At 36.9% G+C, this 24,849-nt stretch overlaps 1 protein-coding gene across 2 annotated transcripts in view; it reads right to left on the minus strand.

Moving 5' to 3' along the window:
* The window catches only part of col8a1b (collagen, type VIII, alpha 1b), a 78,688-nt gene extending 55,818 nt beyond the window's left edge, over window positions 1–22,870 (minus strand). The window contains exons 1-7 of one of the 2 annotated variants that reach the window (XM_055218845.2): window positions 22,511–22,870; window positions 19,703–19,805; window positions 19,250–19,371; window positions 18,801–18,899; window positions 18,220–18,416; window positions 17,345–17,408; window positions 16,346–16,417 (exon numbers count right to left, since the gene is read on the minus strand). In XM_055218845.2, the coding sequence (XP_055074820.2) occupies window positions 16,346–16,417; window positions 17,345–17,408; window positions 18,220–18,416; window positions 18,801–18,899; window positions 19,250–19,371; window positions 19,703–19,805; window positions 22,511–22,747 (894 nt within the window). In that variant the 5' untranslated portion in view covers window positions 22,748–22,870. The remainder of the gene's footprint in view (window positions 1–16,345; window positions 16,418–17,344; window positions 17,409–18,219; window positions 18,417–18,800; window positions 18,900–19,249; window positions 19,372–19,702; window positions 19,806–22,510) is intronic. The other variant, XM_073861446.1, reaches the window with a different exon arrangement.
* Between the last annotated feature and the right edge of the window lie 1,979 nt (window positions 22,871–24,849).

Here is a 24,849-nt window from a genome sequence, read left to right on the forward strand (position 1 = left end):
CCAAAGTTCTGTCATATTCCCGTGTTGTGCAGTTATGAAATGTGGTTTTATATATATATATATATGTGAGGAAAATAAGTATTTGAACACCCTGCTATTTTGCAAGTTCTCCCACTTAGAAATCATGGAGGGGTCTGAAATTGTCATGGTAGGTGCATGTCCACTGTGAGAGACATAATCTAAAAAAAATCCAGAAATCACAATATATGATTTTTTAATTATTTATTTGTATGATACAGCAGAAATAAGTATTTGAACACCTGTCTATTAGCTAGAATTCTGACCCTCAAAGACCTGTTAGTCTGCCTTTAAAATGTCCACCTCCACTCCATTTATTATCCTAAATTAGATGCACTTGTTTGAGGTCGTTAGCTGCATAAAGACACCTGTCCATCCCATACAATCAGTAAGAATCCATGGCCAAGACCAAAGAGCTGCCCAAAGACACCAGAGAAAGGGCTATGGGGAAATTGCCAAGCAGCTTGGTGAAAAAAGATCCACTGTTGGAGCAATCATTTGAAAATGGAAGAAGCTAAACATGACTGTAGATCTCTCTCTGACTTTGGGCTCCATGCAAGATCTCACCTCATGGGGTCTCAATGATCCGAAGAAAGGTGAGAAATCAGCCCAGAACTACACGGGAGGAGCTGGTCAATGACCTGGGACCACCGTTTCCAAGGTTACTGTTGGTAATACACTAAGACGTCATGGTTTGAAATCATGCATGGGACGAAAGTTCCCCTGCTTAAAGCAGCACATGTCCAGGCCCGTCTTAAATTTGCCAATGACCATTTGGATGATCCAGGGGAGTAATGAGAGAAAGTCATGTGGTCAGATGAGACCAAAATAGAACTTTTTAGTCATAATTCCACTAAACATGTTTGGAGGAAGAAGAATGATGAGTACCATCACTAGAACACCATCCCTACTGTGAAGCATGGGGGTGGTAGTATCATGCTTTGGGGGTGTTTTTCTGCACATGGGACAGGGCGACTGCACTGTATTAAGTAGAGGATGACCGGGGCCATGCATTGCGAGATTTTGGGAACAACCTCCTTTCCTCAGTTAGAGCTTTGAAGATGGATTGAGGCTGGGTCTTCCAACATGACAATGACCCAAAGCACACAGCCAGGATAACCAAGGAGTGGCTCTGTAAGAAGCATATCAAGGTTCTGGTGTGGCCTAGCCAGTCTCCAGACCTAAACCCAATAGAAAGTCTTTGGAGAGGCTCAAACTCTGTGTTTCTCAGCGACAGGCCAGAAACCTGACTGATCTAGAAAAGATATGTGTGGAGGAGTGGGCCAAAATCCCTCCTGCAGTGTGTGCAAACCTGGTGAAAAACTACAGGAAACGTTTGACCTTTGTAATTGCAAACAAAGGCTAGGTGTTCAAATACTTATTTGCAGCTGTATCATACAAATAAATAATTAAAAAAATCATACATTTGTGATTTCTGGATTTTATTTTAGATTATGTCTCTCACAGTGGACATGCACCTACGATGACAATTTATATGTTATGTACAATAATAATGTTTGATCTATATTATTGTGACAGTATTTTACAATGTGCCTGATTTGTCTGAATTTTGACACATTTCTCAGTTTGTACATCCTGGGACTTAAACCCAGTCAAAAATGATTTGTTGGGTTAACTTAAAAAAGTAAGTTACCTGGTTGCCTTAAAATTTTAAGTTAATTTTACTTAAAAATATTAGTTGACTCAAAAAAGTTGAGTAAAAATAGTATCTCAACTAATATTTTCAGTTGAATTTACTCTGCAACCAGGTAACTTATTTTTTTCAAGTTTTTTACAGTATAACTTGGTGTTGCAAGGCAAGCAATTCTCTACCATTTCAGCTACAAGAACAGTAGATCAGTTTGCATTGGCAACTGACAAAATATCACAAAGATGACCAAAAAAAGCGACTACGTATATAAAGGGTCACAGTCTGGTCGAATCAAACCTCCAGCCACATCACTGACAGACTTGAAAAGTCTCACATATCTTTGGTGACATATCGTAACCCGTCCTTTCCTCATCTCTATTGGCTCACCGACTCTGTCGCCAGAAAAGTTTATTTAAAAATTCCGAATCCATGAGAACATCAGACTGCTCCACAAATACTCCCGACACATACAGCACAAGTACTCGTTCAATCGTTTGCCAGTGTACACACCGCACCGTTCTTCTCATATCCGTCAATCCCGGAAGGTTTCCTATGCTGCAGACTGGGAGATTTATGATAAACAAAGCCCATCCTGGCCAGCGTGCATGGGGTGGGCTACCGGTGACGAAGAAGCTCCTATGAAGTTATACAGCTTCCTTAGCAGAAGAAATCACAATCTGTTTCCTTTTGAAAACTCAGAGCTGGATGCAGACAGTGAGTTTGGATTGATTTGTATGGTGGCCAGATGCAGGGAAACGGTTGGGAATATGGGTTCATCCTCCGGCTGTGATAATAGGATAATAATGTTTGATTTATGTTATTGTGACAATAAACAGATGCAAGATCATTTTAATGTATGTTTTATGTAGCGTATCCATGACATGCTGTTAATTACAGTACATGAGGTTTTTTACTTGTTTCTCAGTTTGTAAAAATGTACAGAGGTGGATGCTTTCAAAAATAAAACTAGGATACTGTAATTTGCTTATACAATGCGTTTCGTTTATTTATTGCTATTTTTGTTTTTTTAACTCATTCCCCGCCAGCCATTTTTTTTTAAAGTTGCCCGCCAGCATTTTTTTAATTTTACAAAAGTTTTAAAATGCCTTCCAGGAAAATTTTCTTCTATGAACATATAAATACTGTATATCAAATGAAAGAACAGACCCTCTGCTTTCAAACAAACAAAACAGGAAAATGTTTTTCAAGAAATAGCTTAGATAATTTTCATTTTTGTGAAGGAATTTTGTTAGAGATCAGATTCCGCACGATTATCAAAATACATGGTGTAAAAATAATAAAAAAATTTTTGCTTCAGTTTTTTATCAATTGGGTAAGATATATAAATATATAGTGGATATTTGCGGTATTGCAAATTAACATAAAAAAATCAGGAACACATTTTTTTCATGCAAATGTTTTCTCTTAATTGACGAGATAACTCGTCAATGGCGAGGAAAGAGTTAAATGGGAATAAGAACTCATGTCTGCATGTACAATTTTATTGTTTTAAGATCTATGCACCACATTACATTAAGTTCGGGCTTGTTATTTAACGTAACAGTACGAAAGCTATTTATTGCACAATAGTAAATTAATCAAGTTATTAAAAATTAATTTAAAGGGTGAATTCCACACTCAAAAAAATGATTCAAGCCCTTCTTAGAAATGACTCAATAAAATTGTGTTCAATTAATTAAAAAAAAAAAACATTAAGAGCAATAAGTATATATATATTTAATTAGTCTAACACAAAATGAATATGTACTATAATTTATTGATTTCGTTTTAATTGCGTTAACACAATTAGTGTGAGTTTGGGTTCTGGAAAAAGAATTTCCCAGCATGCTTTGCATGCAACTGCTTTTGGAGAGTAATTTTTTAATTAAGTGTTTTTTATGAGTTAGGGGTACACATTTTTTATGAGTTAGGGGTACACATTCATATTTTTATTGAGTTAATCCAATGAATCATTTTTTTGAGTGCATAATGCCAACAAAAGGCAAAATTATAACTATTACATATTAAACTGATAATGTTACGCATAAAAATTAAAATGCTGTTTCTGTAGCTCAGCTGTTAGCAGGTCATGGGTTCGATTTTTATGGTATGTTTTTTCAGCCGATTTAAAATTAATTAATTAAATGATAAAATAAAAAATAGCAAAATATGTCCCAAAATTTTTATTTTCAAGGTTATAATGCATCTTTCCTGCCAAATTGAAAAAGAAAAAAGGAAATTGATGATTTGACATTTAGTTTTCACGCAAAACTACCAATAATAAAATTAAAAGGCAAACTTGAAAAGGAATCTGTAAAAAAATTTTTTTAAAGGCTTCCTCTTCATGCCCAAGCAATAATAGTGACAAAATTACATTGTAAAGTTCAGTTTTAATTTTATGTTCCCTTTTATTTATTGGTTTTCATTTTCAACTTCTATGCAAATTCTATGTTAATCAGTGGGTGGGGTTTACTTGCTCAAGTAATATGGATTAGCTGTGTTGCCAACTTAGCGACTTTATTGCTACATTTAGCAACTTTTAGACCCATTTAGACGAACCTAGCAACTGTTTGGATGAATCGTAGCTTCACATCTGTACATATAGGCTACTGCAGTGGTTCTTAAACTGGGGGCCGGGGCCCCTAGGGGGGGCCGCAAGATGGTGCCAAGGGGGCCCCAGTTTTATGACATTTTATAAAATACATTCATTTATCATTAGCTTAGGCTACTAATTAATAGCACTACTTTGTATAATTTCATGTTTTGTTTAATTAAAATGTTAAGTTTTAGAACAGTTTTTTGTCATAAATGTTCTCTGGGGGGGGCGCGAAAGAATGCACCATTACATTTCAAAGGAGAAACCAACACTAAGTGGCTGGTCCGCTATTATGTATGTGCAGTAAAATCAGATCCGGTGAAGCGTCAGTCAAACGAACTGCAGACAAACACAGCGACCAAAAAATTTGGGACATATTTTGCCTTTTTATTTTATCATTTAATTAATTAATTTTAAAGTGGCTGAAAAAAACTTCCATAGATTCACACACTATCAAAAATAATAGCTGCGGTGTAAATATTGGTACCTCAAACATACATATCCGATTCTTTTAAAGGGTACCGTCCCAGTGACAGCTCTTATCCCTTTTTCAGCGCAAGGTCCCCACATACTAATAAAATGTATAGAACAAATGCACTATTAGTCGTTTTGGCCAAATGCATAAATGTAAATGATGAATCTATGCAAAAAAAAAGAATTAGGAAAGAAACAAAGCAAAGTGGAAACAATGTGCTTCGAACCCCAGTGCATCATGGGACATTACCTCAAAACCACTACAGTACAACATCATCCAAAAAAGGACACCGTAATCCAGCCCTATCGGTTTACATTTGATATGGTAAATACAGTCGACTCTACAGATAATAAGCAAGCCGATGAGGAGAAATGTCACTTAATACAAACTGGTTTGTATACTCGTCCTGACTCAAAATGTTTAGTCTAATTGTCTGGTATGTAACAAAACATTTGACAGTGTAACTGGGAAGCAACAAGAGGATTCACCTCGTGATTTTTAAAGCGCCTCCCTGTCACCCGTTCCTACGATGGATAGCGTGTACTTATAAGCTGTCCAAATGTTTGGTCTCAAGTGCTTTATTCTCCTGCCTTTGCTACAAGTTGTTGGCAAAACACCTTCAAGTGTTCACTCAACAGCCTTTCCTCCTGAAACCGCTGTCTTCCTGAAAAGCATTCCTCGTGGAGTAGTAAAACAAATGACTTCAGGGCTTTTCTGCAGCCTCGCGTTTAGGCCTCGCATGCGAGCAGCCTATCATGCAAAACTATTTACTGGTTTTCATAATGAGCGTGATAGCGTGACATTATATCACTGAATAAATAAAGTGAATAAATTATACATTTACTTGTATGCATTTGGCAGATGCTTTCATCCAAAGCGACTTATAGTGCATTTAAGCTATGCATTTTATTAGTATGTGTGCCTTGTACAGGCTGTTTTGTACCCATAAAATGTAAAATTGTTCCTTAAGGTACAAAATAGGTCCTTAGGGTATAATATTGTACCCCAAAAGGGACAACATTTCAATTAGTTGTATACACGGCAAAAAAGGATTTTCAAGAAAAAATGTAGTATTTTTGTCTTGTTTTCAGTAAAAATATCTAAAAATTCTTAAATTAAATTCGCGTCTGATGCCCGATTTGAACAAATTAAACTTTGCCGTCAATTCGCGCCACGTTAACCAATCAGGAGCAAATTGACGCAAATTCGGAAATCAGGAGTCTGCTTGCTGCTGTGGCAGCAGACCCGCCCGGAGTCATTCCTTGCCCCTCCCACAAGAAGTGGATTTTGCATCAAACGTGTGTCAATTTCACTCTAGACGCGCATGAATGCATTCAAAATGTTCAAGCGCCAAACTAGACACAGTATGGACGTGCAGTAGGACGCGCGAATGAGGCGAATTTGCTTTTCCCAGCTGCGTTAAACGCCTCATTTGCGCCACGGTAGACGCAAATTCGCCTCATTCATGCGTCCAGTTTGCGCGACTGACGCAAATTGACGCAAATTCGGAAATCAGGAGTCTGCTTGCTGCTGTGGCAGCAGACCTGCCCGGAGTCATTCCTTGCCCCTCCCACAAGAAGTGAAGTTTGCATCAAACGTGTGTCAATTTTGCTCTATAGATGCGCATGAATGCATTCAAAATGTTCAAGCGCCAAACTAGACACAGTAGAGGCGAATTCGCCTCATTTGCGCATCCAGTTTCGCATCAATTTGCGTCATTCGCCCAAACTGGACGCGCGAATGAGGCGAATTTGTGTGTCTACCGAGCCACGTTAAACACCTCATTTGCGCCGCGGTACACGCAAATTCGTCTCATTCGTGCAATCAGTTTGCGCGACTGACGCAAATTGATGCAAATTCGAAAATCAGGAGTCTGCTTGCTGCTGTGGCAGTGCACCCGCCCGGAGTCATTCCTTGCCCCTCCCACAAGAAGTGGATTTCGCATCAAACGTGTGTCAATTTCGCTCTAGATGCGCATGAATGCATTCAAAATGTTCAAGCGCCAAACTAGACACGGTATGGACGTGCAGTAGGACGCGCGAATGAGGCGAATTTGCGTCCAGTTTGCGTGACTGATGCAAATTGACGCAAATTCGCGTCTGATGCCCGATTTGAAAAATTTTAACTTTATCATCAATTCACGCTGCGTTAACCAATCAGGAGTCTGCTTGCTGCTGTGGCAGCAGACCCGCCCGGAGTCATTCCTTGCCCCTCCCACAAGAAGTGGAGTTTGCATTAAACGTGTGTCAATTTTGCTCTATAGATAGCATGAATGCATTCAAAATGTTCAAGCGCCAAACTAGACACAGTAGAGGCGAATTCGCCTCATTCGCGCATCCAGTTTTGCATCAATTTGCGTCATTTGCCCAAACTGGACGCGCGAATGAGGCGAATTTGTGTGTCTACCGAGCCGCGTTAAACACCTCATTTGCGCCGCGTTACACGCAAATTCGCCTCATTCGTGCAATCAGTTTGCGCGAACTTTGCCGTCAATTCGCGCCGCATTAACAAATCAGGAGCCTGCTTGCTGGCAGCAGGCCCGCCCAGAGTCACTCCTTGCCCCTCCCACAAGAAGGGCATTTTGCCTTAAACGTGCGTCAATTTCGCTCTAGACGCGCGAATGCATTCAAAATGTTCAAGCAGCCAACTAGACGCGGTATACGCAAATTTGACGCTCTATTTGTGTTTGGTGTGAACGCAGCTACAGCAAGAAGAACTATTTGGGTGGATATTATACGAATTAAAGGGATAGTTCACTTTAAAATGAAAATTCTGTCATCATGTACTCATCCTCATGTTGTTCTAAACCTGTATGAATTTCTTTTTTCTGATGAACACAAAGGAATATATTTGGAGCACCTTTAGGAAAAAAATACTATGGATGTCAATGGTGCCCCAGATGTGCTTGGTTACAAACATTCGGAAGAAGGTTTGAAACAACATGAGGGCTTATATTTTTAGTATAAATGAAATATATGATTTTTATAGAAAGGGAATAAACTTTTTCACGTTCTTTATGGAGTTCCTTGTATCGTGAAATCGTACATCATAACAAACAGACTTTCAAATCGTCGGCCAACTCAGCGTGCGAGCGCTGTAACTCAGTCTATAATAAAAACAGAAGTCAAAATTACCTTATCTTGGGAAAAACACATCTTTCTGTTGACATGTCAGCAAGCTTGTTTCCTGTCGTATAAACACAGGAGCAATAAATGTCTCGCATATTGTAAATGCACGTCTAGATTTAAGGCAAAAACAAAGCTCACGTGTGTGCAGCAGGCGAAGGAATGTTTTCAGGCCTGCCAGAGGACCAGCGTGGATTTAATGCCGCTGTACGTGCGTAATACCAGCTGTGTGCCTGGCTAGATTGAAGTGATCACTTCCAGTGGAATATTCGGCAGGGAATTTAGACGACGCTATCGAGGGCGACTGGTTTCGCATGTACGGGCTGGCTAGAAGTGCCTCATTTTTAAGTTAAGCCCATTCGTCGCTCTCATATATTTTTATGAGATTTTACTTGGCTTCATAAGATCGACTCCGGACTAACAATACATGGTAAGACTGGCTGTCTTTGTTCAGTGGTATGTGTCTTCTAGGCCATGAATGGAGGTTTATGGTTTAGGTGCCTGCAGATGCCACAATGACCTCTAGTGGCTGCATTTGGAAATGCACTTTTCTTTTATTATTTGAAATCCTTGAGCACAGTAACTCAAATAAAAGGACCAGTGTGTGAAATGATAAGCTGTTACAAAATACAAGCATGGTTTTGACAGCCAACTATCAGTCGATGGAACGTGGTTAGTTGAAACAAGGACTTGACCCCAGTTGCACCCATAATAAATGAGTTACACTTGCAATGGGTTTTAAATGAAATCCGTGATATCTATTGGACTGGACCTGAATCTGAATTTGACCACTAATGCTAGAAAAACACAAGCTAATCTCCTTCACTAACGTGCGTGGCTTGCAGCTCTGCACATTCATCATCATAATAATACCCTTTCATCATATCCCAGCATGCATCAGCAACCTGAACCAGCTCAAAGTATACAACAGACCAGAATGATACGATTCTTACATTTATTTCTGCTAGTCATTATGTTTAATTAAATACCAGGCCTGAATTGAGCTATTTAAAAATGGAACTAACCTTGAAAGTTTGTATTTGTTTTGTCAAATATTTCTCAGTATAAGGATAATATGAAACCCATTCGACTGAGAAATGAACAAAGTCAAACTGGATCTAGATGAATTCTACATTTCCCACAGTTTTTAGCAAGGGAATGTGCAGCATCTGCAAGGCTTGTAATTCCTTCCTGAGTCTGCTGACGTACCACATTTGTCCAGAAGGTCTTAGACATTTAACCCTGCTTTTGTCAGCAACTACATCTGTGTATAACCCTATGCATGGGTTAAATTTTTCAGGATCCATTCAAGATGTCAGATAAGTTTCTATTTATGAGTATATGCAATCCAAACCTAATCTTAACATGTAAAACACAAATGCACATGCCAGCTTAAAGGCAAACACTGACCCAGTCTGAACAATACATAACAACAACAACCTTTATTACAAAAACAGATATATATATATATATATATATATATATATATATATATATATATATATATATATATATATATATATATATATATATATGTGTGTGTGTGTGTGGTAGAAAAACATATAGGTAGAGGTCGACCGACAGTGGATTTTACCGATAACTAGATTGGTCCGCACTTGCCGATAAACGATTAATCGACCGATAGTTTTTAAAATTGATATTGGATAAAAATGATTGTCCTGTCAGCCTTGAAGACAAACTAAGGTTTCTGCTGCTGTTTCTCTGCTAATGCAGCATATAGTCAGCAGAATATTTTTATAATGAAGCAATGGGACACAGGAAAACTATATCGGCATGGATTTTTGCCGATTAATCAGGACTATCAGTGCCGATTAATCGGCAAAACTGAGTGATTGGCCTACCTCTTGTAAAAAATGGCTATTTATTTATTTTATTTTCTAAGAATTAGTTCTCCAAAAATGTAAAAGGGGTCGTACATCTGGGAAAACTCAGTGGTATCGTACACCGGATGTGCACATTAAATAGCGCGATCTTACAGATAGCGTCATGAATCTGATCTCTTACAAAAGTTCTTCACAAAACTGAAATTATCTCAGCTTTTAACTGAAAATTGAGAGAACAAATAAGAGAACAAATGAAGGTAGGATAAAACAAGTTTTTTTTTTAAGCGGACATCTGTTCTTTCTTTTGATATTTTATGTTTATTTAAAGAAGATCAGAAGGCATTAAACTAAAACTGGGTGGCACCTTAAAAAAATGCTGACGGGGAAAGAGTTAAGCATGATTCCAAACATATTTGATCATCACTTCAAAAGTTGCACAATATAAATGTTAATGTATAAATTAGATGAATGTTGATTTATGAAAATAAACATCACAGTCTTAAATCATATTTTCATTGTGTCTTTGCTGCGTCTGTGTTGGTTGTGAACTCTGTTGCACACTTGATTCTGAGGAACTACTTTGTTTGGCGGAAGAGTAATATTTTTACTTATATAATTACAACTTAAAACATAAGATTTGTTCAGCTGAAGAAAGTCATATAAAGCTAGGATGCCTTTAAGGTGAGTGAATAGTGGACTAATTTTAATATTATTAGTAAACTATTCCTTTAACGCCACACCAACAAATGCTAATCTCAGATTAACTGCAATAAAACAATATAACTCTTATAATAAAAATATATGTGACCTTTGACCATAAAACCAAAATTCCAAATTTTCAAATAGTTGTATCTTGGCCAAATGTTGTCCTATCCTAACAAACCATATACTGTACATCAATACAAAGTTTGTTTATTTAGCATTCATATGACGTTTTAATCTTAATTTCAATGACTGGTTTTGTTGTCCAGGGTCTCATGTATACCAATCCTTTTAAGTATATACAAATAAAATACCAAAAGATAACGTTTAAAAAATTATTCTGTTGTAACAGATTCAGAGGCGAGATCTGTTATAAACTCGTGAATTTCTCTACACAAGCAAAGGCCAGGGATTAAACGTTTAACAGGCATATCTCGCAGTTCAATCAATGAACTAAGAAAGCAAATAGCAGATGGCTTGTGAGAGCAAAGACGCAAATCTTTCCATCTCAACCATGAGGTCATCGAGACACATCTGAATGTGTTTGCCCAAGACGTGCCTGTGACAACTAAGTCATTTACTGTCGATCATAGAGAGATGTGTATGATTTAACATCAATGTCCTGTCTCTATGATGGCTGTGGACACAAAAAACAAGCTTGTTAGTACTTTTGGCATTACTTTTGGTTTTAATATTTACTGTTCCTATCTCAGTCCAGCATCCAACGGAGGAAAACTTCACATTTTAACCTCGATTAAAACGAAGTTCATTCGGAGTTGAAAGGCCAAATGCGATCTAGATTCTCGAGATTATTAATGACAAATGGATTTTCCAGATACTGGGATTTATTTGGAAAGTACCAAAATCAGGGATGAAGATATTCCTTTAGCTAAACAGAGCCGTTTTTCTTTTTAATGGGCATATGCAGGAAAAAAATATGGAAAATTATTGCTTAGCAGTTTGGGGTAAAAACAACTAATTATTTTAATGCACTCGTTGAAATGATTAATGACGGTCACAAACAAAATATTTGACAATTCTGCATTGACTTCTTTTCTTTTCGGGATAATAATGTGTTTCTGGTAAAGCATTGCATGAGCCATGCAAAGGTTACGGGTTCGATCCCAAGAAAAATGGATAGATTGAATGCAATGTAAGTCACTTTTAATAAAGCATCTTTCAAATGCATAAATGTAATGAATAACTGATCTGCATAACTATTTATTATTTTGGGGTTTATCGTTTAAAGAGCACTAACGTGTGCACACATGTTTTGCAAACCATGAAAGGCTCAAAGGGTCTGGAAGACATTATTGAAAAAAAATTAAACAAAATTTCCAAAAATCAACTGTTTTTAAAAAGTAGCCGGCTTCCACAATGATTTTATCTGATCCAGCAGAAATCTGTTGATGTAAGTCAGGGGGTGTTGTTTATCGTCATATAAAATCACATAGGTTTTGATTATAGGTTAACCACATTTGGAGTCTCTCCATCTCTCATCCAATGTTTCCAGGCTAACAATAACCAAAGGCTCACTGGTAAGGTTTAAACGTTACTAATCCTACACAGTCTCACAAAATTATGTACCTATAGACGGTTTCATCGGACGCACGTGCACTGACGCGATACACATCTGGATCTGAACTTTACTTCAGGTTTTTGTTTGTTTCGTGGTCTGACTAGTTGCTAAACTGATCTCTTGAACAAATGCGTCGTTGAAAATAACAAATGTTTTGGTTTCCTAGGTAATCTGTGTGTTGTTTTTTTGCTTGTTATATAAATAAACTACGTTTAAAGAACGTTGTTGTTGTTATTTATTATTAGTGAAGTTTACCGAAAGTTACGTGCGGACCACGACAGCCGCTTGTTTATGTTGTTACTGCTGAAACCGTCTATAGTCACGTAATTTTGGGATTTATTTTCATGATAATGTAATGAATTTCCAAGTTTTCCGTGCTCGTATAACAAATCTCTGTTTATTTGTCACTGTCACACATTGGCCACTCAACCGCTTTTTCCTATTTTCAAACCATTTTCGCTTCGATGTACAGTAGGGTTAGATTTGGTGTTCAGGTTAGGATGTCACTTTAAGTATTGGTTTATACAATTTTTTTATTTTTTTTTTATTTATATTTTCTCAATTTTAAACCATTGTCGCCTGGCGTTAAGGTTAGAGTTGGGTTTGGGTAGGGATGTCATTTTATGTAAATCTAACCTTAAACCGAAGTGACAATGGTAAGAAATTAGGACAAAACAGCTGAGAAACCAATACGTGACAATAGTCCCTTTCACACATACAGTCTTTACTGGTAATTTACTGGTAAATTGCAGTTAACAGATCATGTGTGAACAGAACCTTTCCGGTAAATCAGTGCTCCCAATTTACCAGTAAGACAGGTTGTAAGATTACCAGTAATTTACCGGTAAGCGCTGTGTGTGAACGAAAATTATAGGATTACCGGCATTTAGAACGGACGACGTCAGACCGTGCTGACAGCTTCGGGCCAATCATAGCGTTTTAATACAGATGACGCGATTACCCCCACACTGTTTACGGACGTTTCCACACACATGCTGCTTGAAAGTTGAGCACACCTGAAGTTTACGTCCACATTTCTTCACCAAAGTTGGTTAAAACAGCTTACCGCCGAATTGCCGACGTCCTTAGCACGCCCTCTGTGAAGCCTAAAGTGCAAACAGTAGTGTTGTTAAAAACGCATTTTCGGTTTGACGTCGTCTCATTCAATGTTGTTTGGTCATGAGCAACTTCGCGACTGTTTACCACAGACGTGAAAACAACAAAATACGGACCGTGGATATGAACGACGTGGATTGTTTACAAATACAACACTGAGCTCGCCGCGTGCTACAGGTACTTCCGCTTTCTCAACGAATTTACCAATATTTTGATACTGATGTGTGAATGATGTCTTACTGGTAAAATAACGGAACGCCACTGCGTGTGTGAACAGCACATTTTTGTATTTACTGGTAAATTCATTCTGGTAAATTCATGGTAATTTACCAGAATTACTGTGTGAAAGAGGCTAATGACACAGAAACAGAAATTCGTGGTACGATCATGAAAAAAAGGGGAAATTCATGAAAGTATCACGAAAAAGAATAAAAAAATTACGTGACTATACGTTATTTTGTGAGACTGGGCTGACTAATCCCAGGTTATCTCTAATCTTCAATTTAAAGGGGACATTTCACAAAACTTTTTTTAAGATGTCAAATAAATCTTTGGTGTCCCCAGAGTGTGTCTGAGAAGTTTTAGCTCAAAATTACCCACAGATAATTTATTAAAATTGAAAAAAAAATCTTAGTATTTTTGTCTTGTTTTCAGTAAAATATCTAAAAATTCTTAAATTAAGATGCTTTTTCTTGATGAGCAAAACGATCCAAGAAAATAATTCTAGTTTTTAGACCAAAAATATCAAATTTAAGTGATTTTATGCATTAAACAAGCAAAAAAAATCTGCCAATGGGCCAAGCAAATTTTTCTTGAATTTAGTGTTTAAGAAAAATGTTCAAGATTACCCCATTGGCAGATTTTTTTGCTTGTTTTACGCACAAAATCATTTAAATTTGATATTTTTTGGGTCTAAAAACTAGGCTTATTTTCTTGGATTGTTTTGCTTACAAGAAAAAGCATCTTAATTTAATAATTTTTAGATATTTTTACTGAAAACAAGACAAAAATACTAGACATTGTTTTCTTGAAAATCATTTTTTGCAGTGTGTGTGTATAATATATATATATGCATATGCTATACCGCCTTTACATTGTACACTACATCTAGACACGAAGTCAGGGTTCGCCCCCTAGTGGCAGTCGTAATGAAATTTCAGTTTAATCTACGTATATGTATTTATACTTAATAATTTACTTATCAGTAATCACTCTCGTTTTTTAAGGATTCAATTGTTACTGATAAAGTTAAACAAAAAAGGATTCATAATTTTCATCTTGCACACAGTGTTTTGATCGGAACACATTCAAATACAACACTTTCGGTCAGCTTGTCACGTGGTTTAGTCACACAAATTTATTTTTTTATGCATCCAAAGGTCAAATTGGATCCGATAATTACGCACCTGGATATGGTTGGCATCCCACGCAGCCCATTTCTGACTCCCTTTCCGGGTTTTCGGATGTCATTTGTCATGTAAAGTGAAACGGTAAAAGTAACATCGCTGTTTTTAAATCAGACAAAGATGACGGGCCGGATAAAGATGATTGGAGGGCCACATTTGGCCCGCGGGCCGCCAGTTGGATAGCCCTGACATTACAGAAATAGTTATAAGCAGCACAGTTACATGCAGAGCGAATGGATTGGAGAGGACTGCAAACTTTAACCACACATTATACCAAAAATACACTGTGGCATTCGCAAATACTCTTTAAAAAGCCTGGACGCCACACAACACAACACCCAGATGGCTGTAGAGAGAGTCGAAAAACATTTATTCATTCCCAGACGAAAACACAAAGTCGAAGCCAACAGTAATGAAGAGAGACCACAAGTAAACCATTACACGAGGGTGCAAAGCAAAACACTCTTTAAAATGTGAGTGGAAAAGAAAAAATAATACATCACATAACATGCAAAACAGACGCTTTAATTGTATTATCTTAAAACTGCTGGGAAAACTTACATTCGATTTGTGAATATCACACAATATCCACAAGAGGGCAGCAAACAAAGTCTAAAACTATAAACTGGGTTCCTCTAATTTTACACTTACTAAGGCATAAGTTAAAACAAGTTTTCAAAAAAAAGGCTCGAGACTTCAAATCAAGATTTACATAATAAATTAAACCTCATAAACAATAAGAAACTTTTCTAAGCAGATCCCTCACTTCTCTTTTTTAGAAGCGATCCTTTTAGACCGGCGGAGGCCGTCAACATGACCCTCCATGACCTTTGGGGCAGAGCTGGGTTTGGGGGCAATAGAGGCTTTTGAAGCAGTAGATGCTTTGGGGGCAGAACGAGCAGTAGGGGCTTTGGCAGCAATAGAGGGTTTGGGGGCAGTGGGGGCTTTTGGGCCAGATTGGGGAGTGGTTGGTTTAGAGACAGTGTGAAGTTTTGAGGAAGAACGAGAAGTAGTGGCTTTTGCAGCAATAGAGGATTTTGGGGCAGCGGTTTGTTTGGGTACAGTGTGGACTTTTGGAGCAGAACGAGCAGTAGGGGCTTTTCGTTTTGGTGGAGTTGGGGATGATTGGGCAGCGGTTGGTTCGGGTACAGTGTGAACTTTTGGGGCAGAACGAGCGGTAGAGGTTTTGGGTTTTGGGGGAGTTGGGGATATTTGGGCAGCGGTTGGTTCGGGTACAGTGTGAACTTTTGGGGCAGAACGAGCAGTAGAGGTTTTGAGTTTTGGGGGAGTTGGGGATATTTGGGCAGCGGTTGGTTCGGGTACAGTGTGAACTTTTGGGGCAGAACGAGCAGTAGAGGTTTTGGGTTTTGGTGGAGTTGGGGATGATTGGGCAGCGGTTGGTTCGGGTACAGTGTGAACTTTTGGGGCAGAAGGAGCAGTAGAGGTTTTGGGTTTTGGTGGAGTTGGGGATGATTGGGCAGCGGTTGGTTCGGGTACAGTGTGAACTTTTGGGGCAGAACGAGCAGTAGAGGTTTTGGGTTTTGGGGGAGTTGGGGATGATTGGACAGCGGTTGGTTTGGGTACAGTGTGAACTTTTGGGGCAGAACGAGCAGTAGAGGTTTTGGGTTTTGGGGGAGTTGGGGACGATTGGGCAGCAGTTGGTTTGGGTACATTGTGGACTTTTGGGGCAGAAGTGGCGGCCGTGGGTTTAGGACCTCTATGGCGGCGTTTAGCTGATACCAGTGCCTCCTATGGGAGTCAAAAGTAACATTTTAATCTTCGTTAAAATCTTACTTTTGATAAGCCAACAGTGGTCATGTGTGGGACACTAACCTCTTTACCAGACCTTTTAACCAGCTGGGACTCCAGAGCAGCAATGTCCGCTGTCAGTGAATTTATGTTTACCTTTCAACCCAAAGTAAAGACGGTCTTAAAGGGGGATATTTCACCCAAAAATGAAAATAATGTCATTAACACCCTCATGTCATTCCAAACTACTTAGACCTGCGTTCATCTTCAGAACACAGTTTAAGATGTTTTAGATTTAGTCCAGGAGCTTGTTGACCCTTCATTGAAAATCTAGGTACGGTATACTGTCCATGTCCAGAAAGGTAATAAAAACATCATCAAAGTAGTCCATGTGACATCAGCGGGTCAGTTAGAATGTGCTGAAGCATCAAAAATACATTTTGGTATTCAGCGTTGTCTTCTCTTCCAGTTCTGTTGTGAAGAGCATGCGCAATACTAAAGTCACGTGACTGCAGTGACACGGCTGACGTGTTATGTGGTGCGCCCCAGCTGTTTTTTTTGTGCGTCCGGGCTACGTTTACAGTCTGAGGGAGACGCACGCTGTAAGTTTGAAGAAAAAAAAACTTCGCAAACATGTCTGAGGATAACAAGTCATCCGTTTCACTGCAATCTCGTGACTTTAGTCTCGCACAATGGGATTCACAACAGACGCGGAAGAGAAAAAAATGCAGAATAAAGTCGTAATTTTTGTTATTTTTGGACCAAAATGTATTTTTGATGCTTCAACACATTCTAACTGACCCGCTGATGTCACATGGACTACTTTGATTATGTTTTTATTACCTTTCTGGACATGGACAGTATACCGTACAGAGATTTTCAATGAAGGGTCAACAAGCTCACAGACTAAATATAAAACATCTTAAACTGTGTTCCGAAGATGAACGGAGGTCTTACGAGTTGGGAATGACATGAGGGTGAGTCATTAATGACATTATTTTCAATTTGGGGTGAACTATCCCTTTAAGTGTAACAAATTAAATTAAGAGCAATATCACTTTTTAATTATTCTTTAACGATTACCTTGATTTGGTCGACGTTCGTTTTACAAATTTCAACCTCTTTTGCAAGTTCCCCATGTTTTTGTCTGTAAAGAAGAAAAACATTATTACTAAAATTAATCTCAAATGTTTTGATCGAATCTATTAACATTTAGGCTATGCAAAGTAACAAAACAGCGCATACTCGTCTTTTTAATGAAATCTTAATGTTTATAATAATGCCTAAACTAAAAAATTATTTTCAAGAAAAAAAGTTTCTTAGTATTTTTGTCTTAGTATTTTTGTCTTGTTTTCAGTAAAAATATCTAAAAATTCTTAAATTAAGATGCGTTTTCTTGATGAGCAAAACGACAATAAATAGTAAATAAGTCTAATTTTTATACCAAAAATATCAAATTTAGGTGATTTTGTGAAAAATAAAAATTTAAGTGAAAAACGTTTAAAAAAAATTTGCTTACCCTATTGGCAGATTTTTTTTTTTGCTTGTTTTATGCACAAAATCACTTAAATTTGATATTTTTGGTCTAAAAACTAGACTTATTTACTATTTATTGTCGTTTTGCTCATCAAGAAAACGCATCTTAATTTTTAGATATTTTTACTGAAAACAAGACAAAAATAAAAATATTTTTTTTCTTACAAATCATTTTTTGCAGTGTAATGCTACCTAAACTTCACACTTATTTTTATTATGTCATTTAATTTACTTTTTTTTATTGCATACTACAGTAAGTATTGTAGCATGCATTTCACTACATATCTAACATCCTTGCCACCACCGATAACAAACATCTCATCAACCACAAAGCAATAACCTCAGCATCACTTGCAAATTTGTTTCAATACATGAAGAGTTTTGTACCAATTCTTTCATTGCTTTGCAAGCTGTTAGATTACCTCACAATTTGTGCTTTTGTCACCTCTGCGTTGAGCTTCTCGATGTTTGTCCTCTCTTCAGACGTAGCGTGCTGCACATCACAGATCTTTAGTATGGCTAGAAGACTTTTGAAATCGAGTCCCTCCAACTGAACGGAGCTCTGCGACTTTAAGAGTATTTCCCTCGTCATTTCTTGCACCCGTTCACACGACGACACCTGAAAAATATCCGTAAAGTATTTAAAGTGTTTCTTGATCATTTTTAAAGCAACACTATGTCCTTTTTTTACCTTTAAATAATGTCTCTAAAATTATTTCAGTGATAGAACAACTTTTAACTGGACAAATTGTACTGTTGCTGCAACCTGAGCAGCCTCCTAGCTGCTACAAGCACACTCTGAAAGTGGCGGTGGAGGGTAGGAAACACACCCCCGCTCCTCCCCCTGCCTGCAGAAGAGTGTCTGATACCAGGCACTGTTGCGCTTTTCAACCACATGGGGGAGCTGTAAGTCATTTTTACAAGGAAACTACATAGTGTTGCTTTAAGGAGAATAATGCCTTTAAATACGCATGCATCATTAGGAATTAGTATGTTGTATCACCTTAGAAAGCTCTGCCTGGATTTTTTCATGTGCAGCAACAGCAAAGTCCCGCATTTGTCGAGTGCTCTTTAGAGATTTCTGCACATCACTTAACTCCTGCTGTAAACAATAGTGTCAAAAAAAATATCTTAATTCAGATATCCAGACATGAAGCTGTCAGAAATTGGCCAATATACACCCCAAACTATTTCTGAAGGATAGATCACCAGTATATGCAGACTTTTGTGCGTATGAAACATCTAGATCACTAATTGCAAAAATGTGCAGTATGCATTAGAAAACACTGAAATATTGTATCCCACAATGCAATGCATTCAACCTTCTATTTTTAGGCCCTGTCCACACCAAAGATTTATTTTAAACACCAAGTATAAGCTTAGGTATTTACACAATACTTAAAAATGTAAGTACGCAAATATTTTTTATTCCCCGTGTAAGCGATCATTTACCTGAAGCTTCTGAAATTGTTTTTTCAATTTGGTTTGATAGACAAACTCCAGGTCTGTGTCTGTCCACTGGTAACCCTGCATTCCCTGGATGAAGGTTTCCGGGTGTGCATTCTCAGGTGTCGCTGGAAATCCACACGTCCATAAAAGTGAATATTAATTTCATAAAATCACATTCGTGATTTCGATGTGACACCAATACGTACAAATATTGCAGCAGTTTCCCGGACAGTTTTAATCCTAGTCCCAGGCTAAAATGCATGTATGAGTCATAATTTAAAACACCTGGTACTTACATATGTTAACATATATCAGTGTCATTGTTTTGTATCAAGATGCACGCAGTGTTAAGGTTTGTTTGTGAAAACTACTTAATATAACTAAGGCCTAGTCCTGGATTAATCTAAACCCTGTCCAGGAAGGCGCCCCATAGAGTCCAGATATAGATTTCGACACCTGATGAAGCTGTGGAACTGGACCTCTTGATGGACTGTCTGTCTTCTTTAGGGTGCTCCAGATGTTCACTCGATCCATTGCAAGAAATGTCTTTAGCTATTTCCTTGAACAAAAAAATGATTGACTTGCCCTTTGCAGGAATATATTTTTTGGTACCTATATCACTTACACTTGAGCGTATTAGTAATAGTCGCTTTCATAGCACTGCTTCATGAGGCTTCGAAACATTTACAAATCTTTTGTTTTGAATCCTGTTTCAAACTGACCAAGTCACGTGATTTTAGCAAACGATGCTTCATCTGTTTCGAACTGGATTGAAAATCTGACGGTTCACCACTAGGGGGAGTGGATCACAAATGGTTAGGTGAACTTGGTTCGGTTTTATTATGCAAGTTCATAAAACATTCATCCTCTCTGACTAATAACACTACAATTTTGTCTACTTTTTGTCTATAGACAGATTTAATGACAAACATGTGCAGAATTAAAAGGCGAGTTAGTTTTCATGATTTGTTTGCCATAAATAAAACTAAAAACACTTTTAATACACTTTTACTTAATGGCTTAAAGGAATATTCCATTTTCTTAAAAGAAAAATCCAGATAATTTACTCACCACCATGTCATCCAAAATGTTGATGTCTTTCTTTGTTCAGTCGAGAAGAAATTATGTTTTTAGAGGAAAACATTGCAGGATTTTTCTCATTTTAATGGAGTTTAATAGACACCAACACTCAACACTTAACAGTTTTTTTCAACAGAGTTTCAAAGGACTATAAACAATCCCAAACGAGGTATCTAGCGAAACGATTGTCATTTTTGACAAGAAAAATAAAAAATATCGACTTTTAAAGCACAACTTCTCGTCTAGATCCGGTCGTGATGCGTCAGCGTGACCCCACGCAATACGTCATGACGTCAAGAGGTCACAGAGGACTGACGCGAAACTCCGCCCCAGTGTTTACAAGTGTGTTGAAAGAGTACCGTTCCGACGTTGTTGTATGTGGAATGATACTAATTAATGTCTTTGTGTCAGTTTATTGTTTAAAATGGTCCGCAAATGTGCGTTTTATATATGTAACACGTGACCTCCCTACGTCACTACGCATTTACGTTAGGTCACGCAGGAAAGGACCTAGACGGGAAGTTGTGGTTTAAGGGTACTTTTTTTTTCTTGTCAAAAATGACAGTCGTTTCGCTAGATAAGACTCTTATGCCTCGTTTGGGATTGTTTATATACCTTTGAAACTCCGTTAAAAAAAACTGTTAAGTGTTGAGTTAAGTATTAAATGTTGGGCTCTATTAAAGTCCATTAAAATGAGAAAAATCCTGCAATGTTTTCCTCAAAAAACATAATTTCTTCTCGACTGAACAAAGAAAGACATCAACATTTTGGATGACATGGTGGTGAGTAAATTATCTGGATTTTTCTTTTAAGAAAATTGAATATTCCTTTAATTAAGTTAAATAATTTATTTTTCTTAAAAACATATATTTTTAGAGTAGTCTTGCTATTATTTTGTAATAAGTGTAAAATGTTTGGACAGATCTTGTTGCCTTTACACTATTTTGACGTCCGAATTCATTCATACTATCCATATTCATACTATATAGTATGTGGGTCAGTGACGTGACGTTAATTATTTTATGTCCGTATGGTTCAATTAAATGTAAAAGGGTTAAAATTTTAAAATAAATTTGCAGATTACTTGCATACATTGGGTCCTCAAAAAAGCCAGTTTAAAATTTCTAGTTTTATTTCATTTTGAAAGAATATTTGGGGGATAATTGCAAAAATGTCAATGTGGTGTAACCGGTCTGTGTCAATTGGTGTAACTAGTATTTTTTTTTAAATGAAAATATAAATATATTCATAAAAAAGTGGAATAAAATATTATCATCTAGTTTAGTGTAAAATGATTTTTTTACATACATTTTTACATCATTTGTCAAAGATTTGTAAAATTTACATTTAGAAATAACTAATAAAATTATATTTTAAAATGTACTTTTTTTATGATTATGCTTAAATGCCATCAATGTGGATAAAATATTTAATACTTCTCATTCTTTGGCGCAATTGGCGGTTACACCCTTTGACATTTTCATGTCCAATCAGTCTTAACTTTCATTAAAATGGTGCAAATGCAATTTTTCATTTCATAAAATTAACATAAATACACTGTGCATTGAAATAAACCTGATGAATGCTTTTAAAACAAGTTTTGTTTTTTTTTTTGGAAAACATTTGTGCTGCTCAATTAAACTTATGCCTTTTCTGTTAGTTATTTTTAAATATGCATACTTTTTTGTACATACTAAACAATTTAACAGCATGTAAATTGCATGATGCTATCTTATGGTAATCTGTTTTGCATAAAACAGGTTTAAAGGTAATAGGATTGGTCATCAAAAATCTGTACAAAATACACAAAATGTTAAAATATTTACCTCATTGTTAATATAGTAAGAGTTATAAGATAAAAAAAATATGAAGGGGGATATAGATCTTTTATTTGTGTTGATAAAAAATGATATATTTAAATCTCATAGTAAAAGCTGGTATCAACTATTAATTGTTTATCATATTTTACACGTGACCCTGTCTGTGAAATCCACTAAAGTCTTAATCTAAATAGGAACATAAAAGTTTGATTTCAATCTTTGACATGACCTTACTCAGTTATTATTGAAGATATCAAGGTTATTTTCACGGAATGTTTTTTACATTAACGTTGTGTAACTTAGAATGATTTTATGAACAGTATATGGACCCAAAGGCCCAGTAGTGTGCTAAAACTTCATTTACCTGTGCACGTGGCTCGTCTTTGATCACCTGTCCTGGTGTTGTTATTGAATCATCCGGTTGATTTAGTTGATATGAGACTCTTTCAGTTTTGGAAGGAGGTGTTCGGTCTAATTGTCGTCCGACAGGTATAATATTCAGACTTTTGTCGATGATTGATAAATCTAATGAAGGCGCATCGTGCGTATCCAAATTGCGCGCATTTTTGGCGCGTTTATTTCTGCCTCCCTTCGAGCTCATATGAGCTGTGCGTCTTCACTTCTAAACTAAATAACTGGTAGGTACTTAAAAGTAAAGCTTAATCCTTACACCACTATTTATCACACACTGCAAGTCCTTTCACAATCAGACCTACTTCTTCGTGTGCTGTTTGTTGACAATAGCATGTGGTGGTCGCCAGAGGCCGCCATTTTACACACAATCTACTCGATCGAGCTCGTTTCTATCAAGTTTGGGGGTTTTTTGCACAGTTGTTTGTGTGTTTGAAATGTAGTTTTTATCTCTTTCTTACGTTTAATATTATTGTCAAATACATTTTAAACATGAATTCTTAAAACTCTTAAATATACAAACCTCCACAGCTCGGATTTTTGCAATGAATTAAGTCAGTCAGTAGTGGGCGCTGTATCTTCTTTTTTGAAAACCATTTTATTTAAAGTAACCCATATAATTCATATTCAGAGAAAAATATATCACAATAATAACTTTATTCATATATAAAATAACATTAAACAAACAATATATTTTAAGTACAAAACCTATAAAATCATAACAGTAATAGTTATAATGAGAGTTATATCATGATACGGTTTAGCAATATACATTTTTACATTTTATTAGGGCTGTCAAAAGATTAGTCGCGATTAATCGCATACAAAATAAAAGTTTGTTAGATATTTGTGTGTTTATTGTGTGTAATTATTATGTGTAAATACACACATACAAGTATAAATTTAAGAAAAATGTTGTTTGTGTTTTATAGTTTTTTTTATTTATATATAATATAAAATATATTAAAATCTAAATAGATATATATACATATAAATGTTTCTTAAGTATATACATGCATGTGCGGTGTATTTATTTATACAAGATAATTGCATGCAGTGCACAAACATAAATTGTGCAAAAACAAACTTTTATTTTGTATGCAATTAATAGCGATTAATCTTTTTTCAGGTACATACATTTTTCATCAGTATGTGTGTTTCCAAAAACATCTGTGCTCCTAACCCGATGCACCAACCTAGAGCTATGGAAATACAGTATAACTGCACTTAAAGGGATAGTTCACCCAAAAATGAAACTTCTGTCATCATTTATTTACCCTCATGTTGTCACAAACCTGCACACACCTCCCTGCTCTGATGAACACAATGGAAGATATCTTGATGAACCAATCAAAGGCCCTATTGACTATAGTAGGAAAAAAGAATACTATGGAAGTTAATGAAACTTCTGATGGGGGTTAGGTTACAAACATTCCTTAAAGGGATAGTTCGGACAAAAATGACATCAAACCAATGATACTCATGTCCATAATTTTTCACACAAACACATTTTCCGTTATTTTAGAAAATGTTTTAGTTAATCAAATGTAAAGTTACGTGGTCCATGACCTTCAATGCCAAAAAATGTGCATCCATCCTTCACAAAATAAATCCAAACGACTCCACAATGATAAACAAAGGCCTTCTGAGGGTAATCCGCGCCATTTTGTTGTAGAAATATCCATATTTACAACTCTATAAATTAAAAAAACTAGCCTCCGGCAGCGCCGCCATAGACTCCTCCGCATTCAGGAGAGAGTATTAGCGCACTTTTCTTAGTGACGTATGAAAAAGTGACGCTCTCATCTTGAATGTGGACGCGACTAAGATGGCGGCGTTACTGGAAGCCAGCCACCTTCGTTCACTAAGTTCCAAATGTGGATATTTCTACAACAAAACGGCGCGGATTAGCCCCAGAAGGCCCTTGTTTATCATCGTGGAGACGCCCGGATCCATTTTGGGAAGGATGGATGCACATCCTTTCGACTTGAAGGACGTGGACCCCGTAACCCCAGATTTGATCAACTGAAAGATCTAAAACATTCTCCAAAACAACCGAAAATGTGTCCGTGTGAAAAATGATGGACACATGCATCTCGGACAACCTGAGGGTGAGTAAATCATGGGCTCAACATCATTTTTAGCCGAACTATCCCTTTAAAATATCTTTCTTTGTGTTCATCAGAACAAAGAAGTGTATAGAGGTCTGCAACAACATGAGGGTGAGTAAATGATGACAGAAATTTCATTTTGGTGTGAACTGTCCATTAAAGGCGGGGTGCATGATTTAAA

Source organism: Misgurnus anguillicaudatus, chromosome 23, assembly GCF_027580225.2.
Source record: "Misgurnus anguillicaudatus chromosome 23, ASM2758022v2, whole genome shotgun sequence".
In the NCBI taxonomy this organism is placed as follows: Eukaryota; Metazoa; Chordata; class Actinopteri; order Cypriniformes; family Cobitidae; genus Misgurnus; species Misgurnus anguillicaudatus.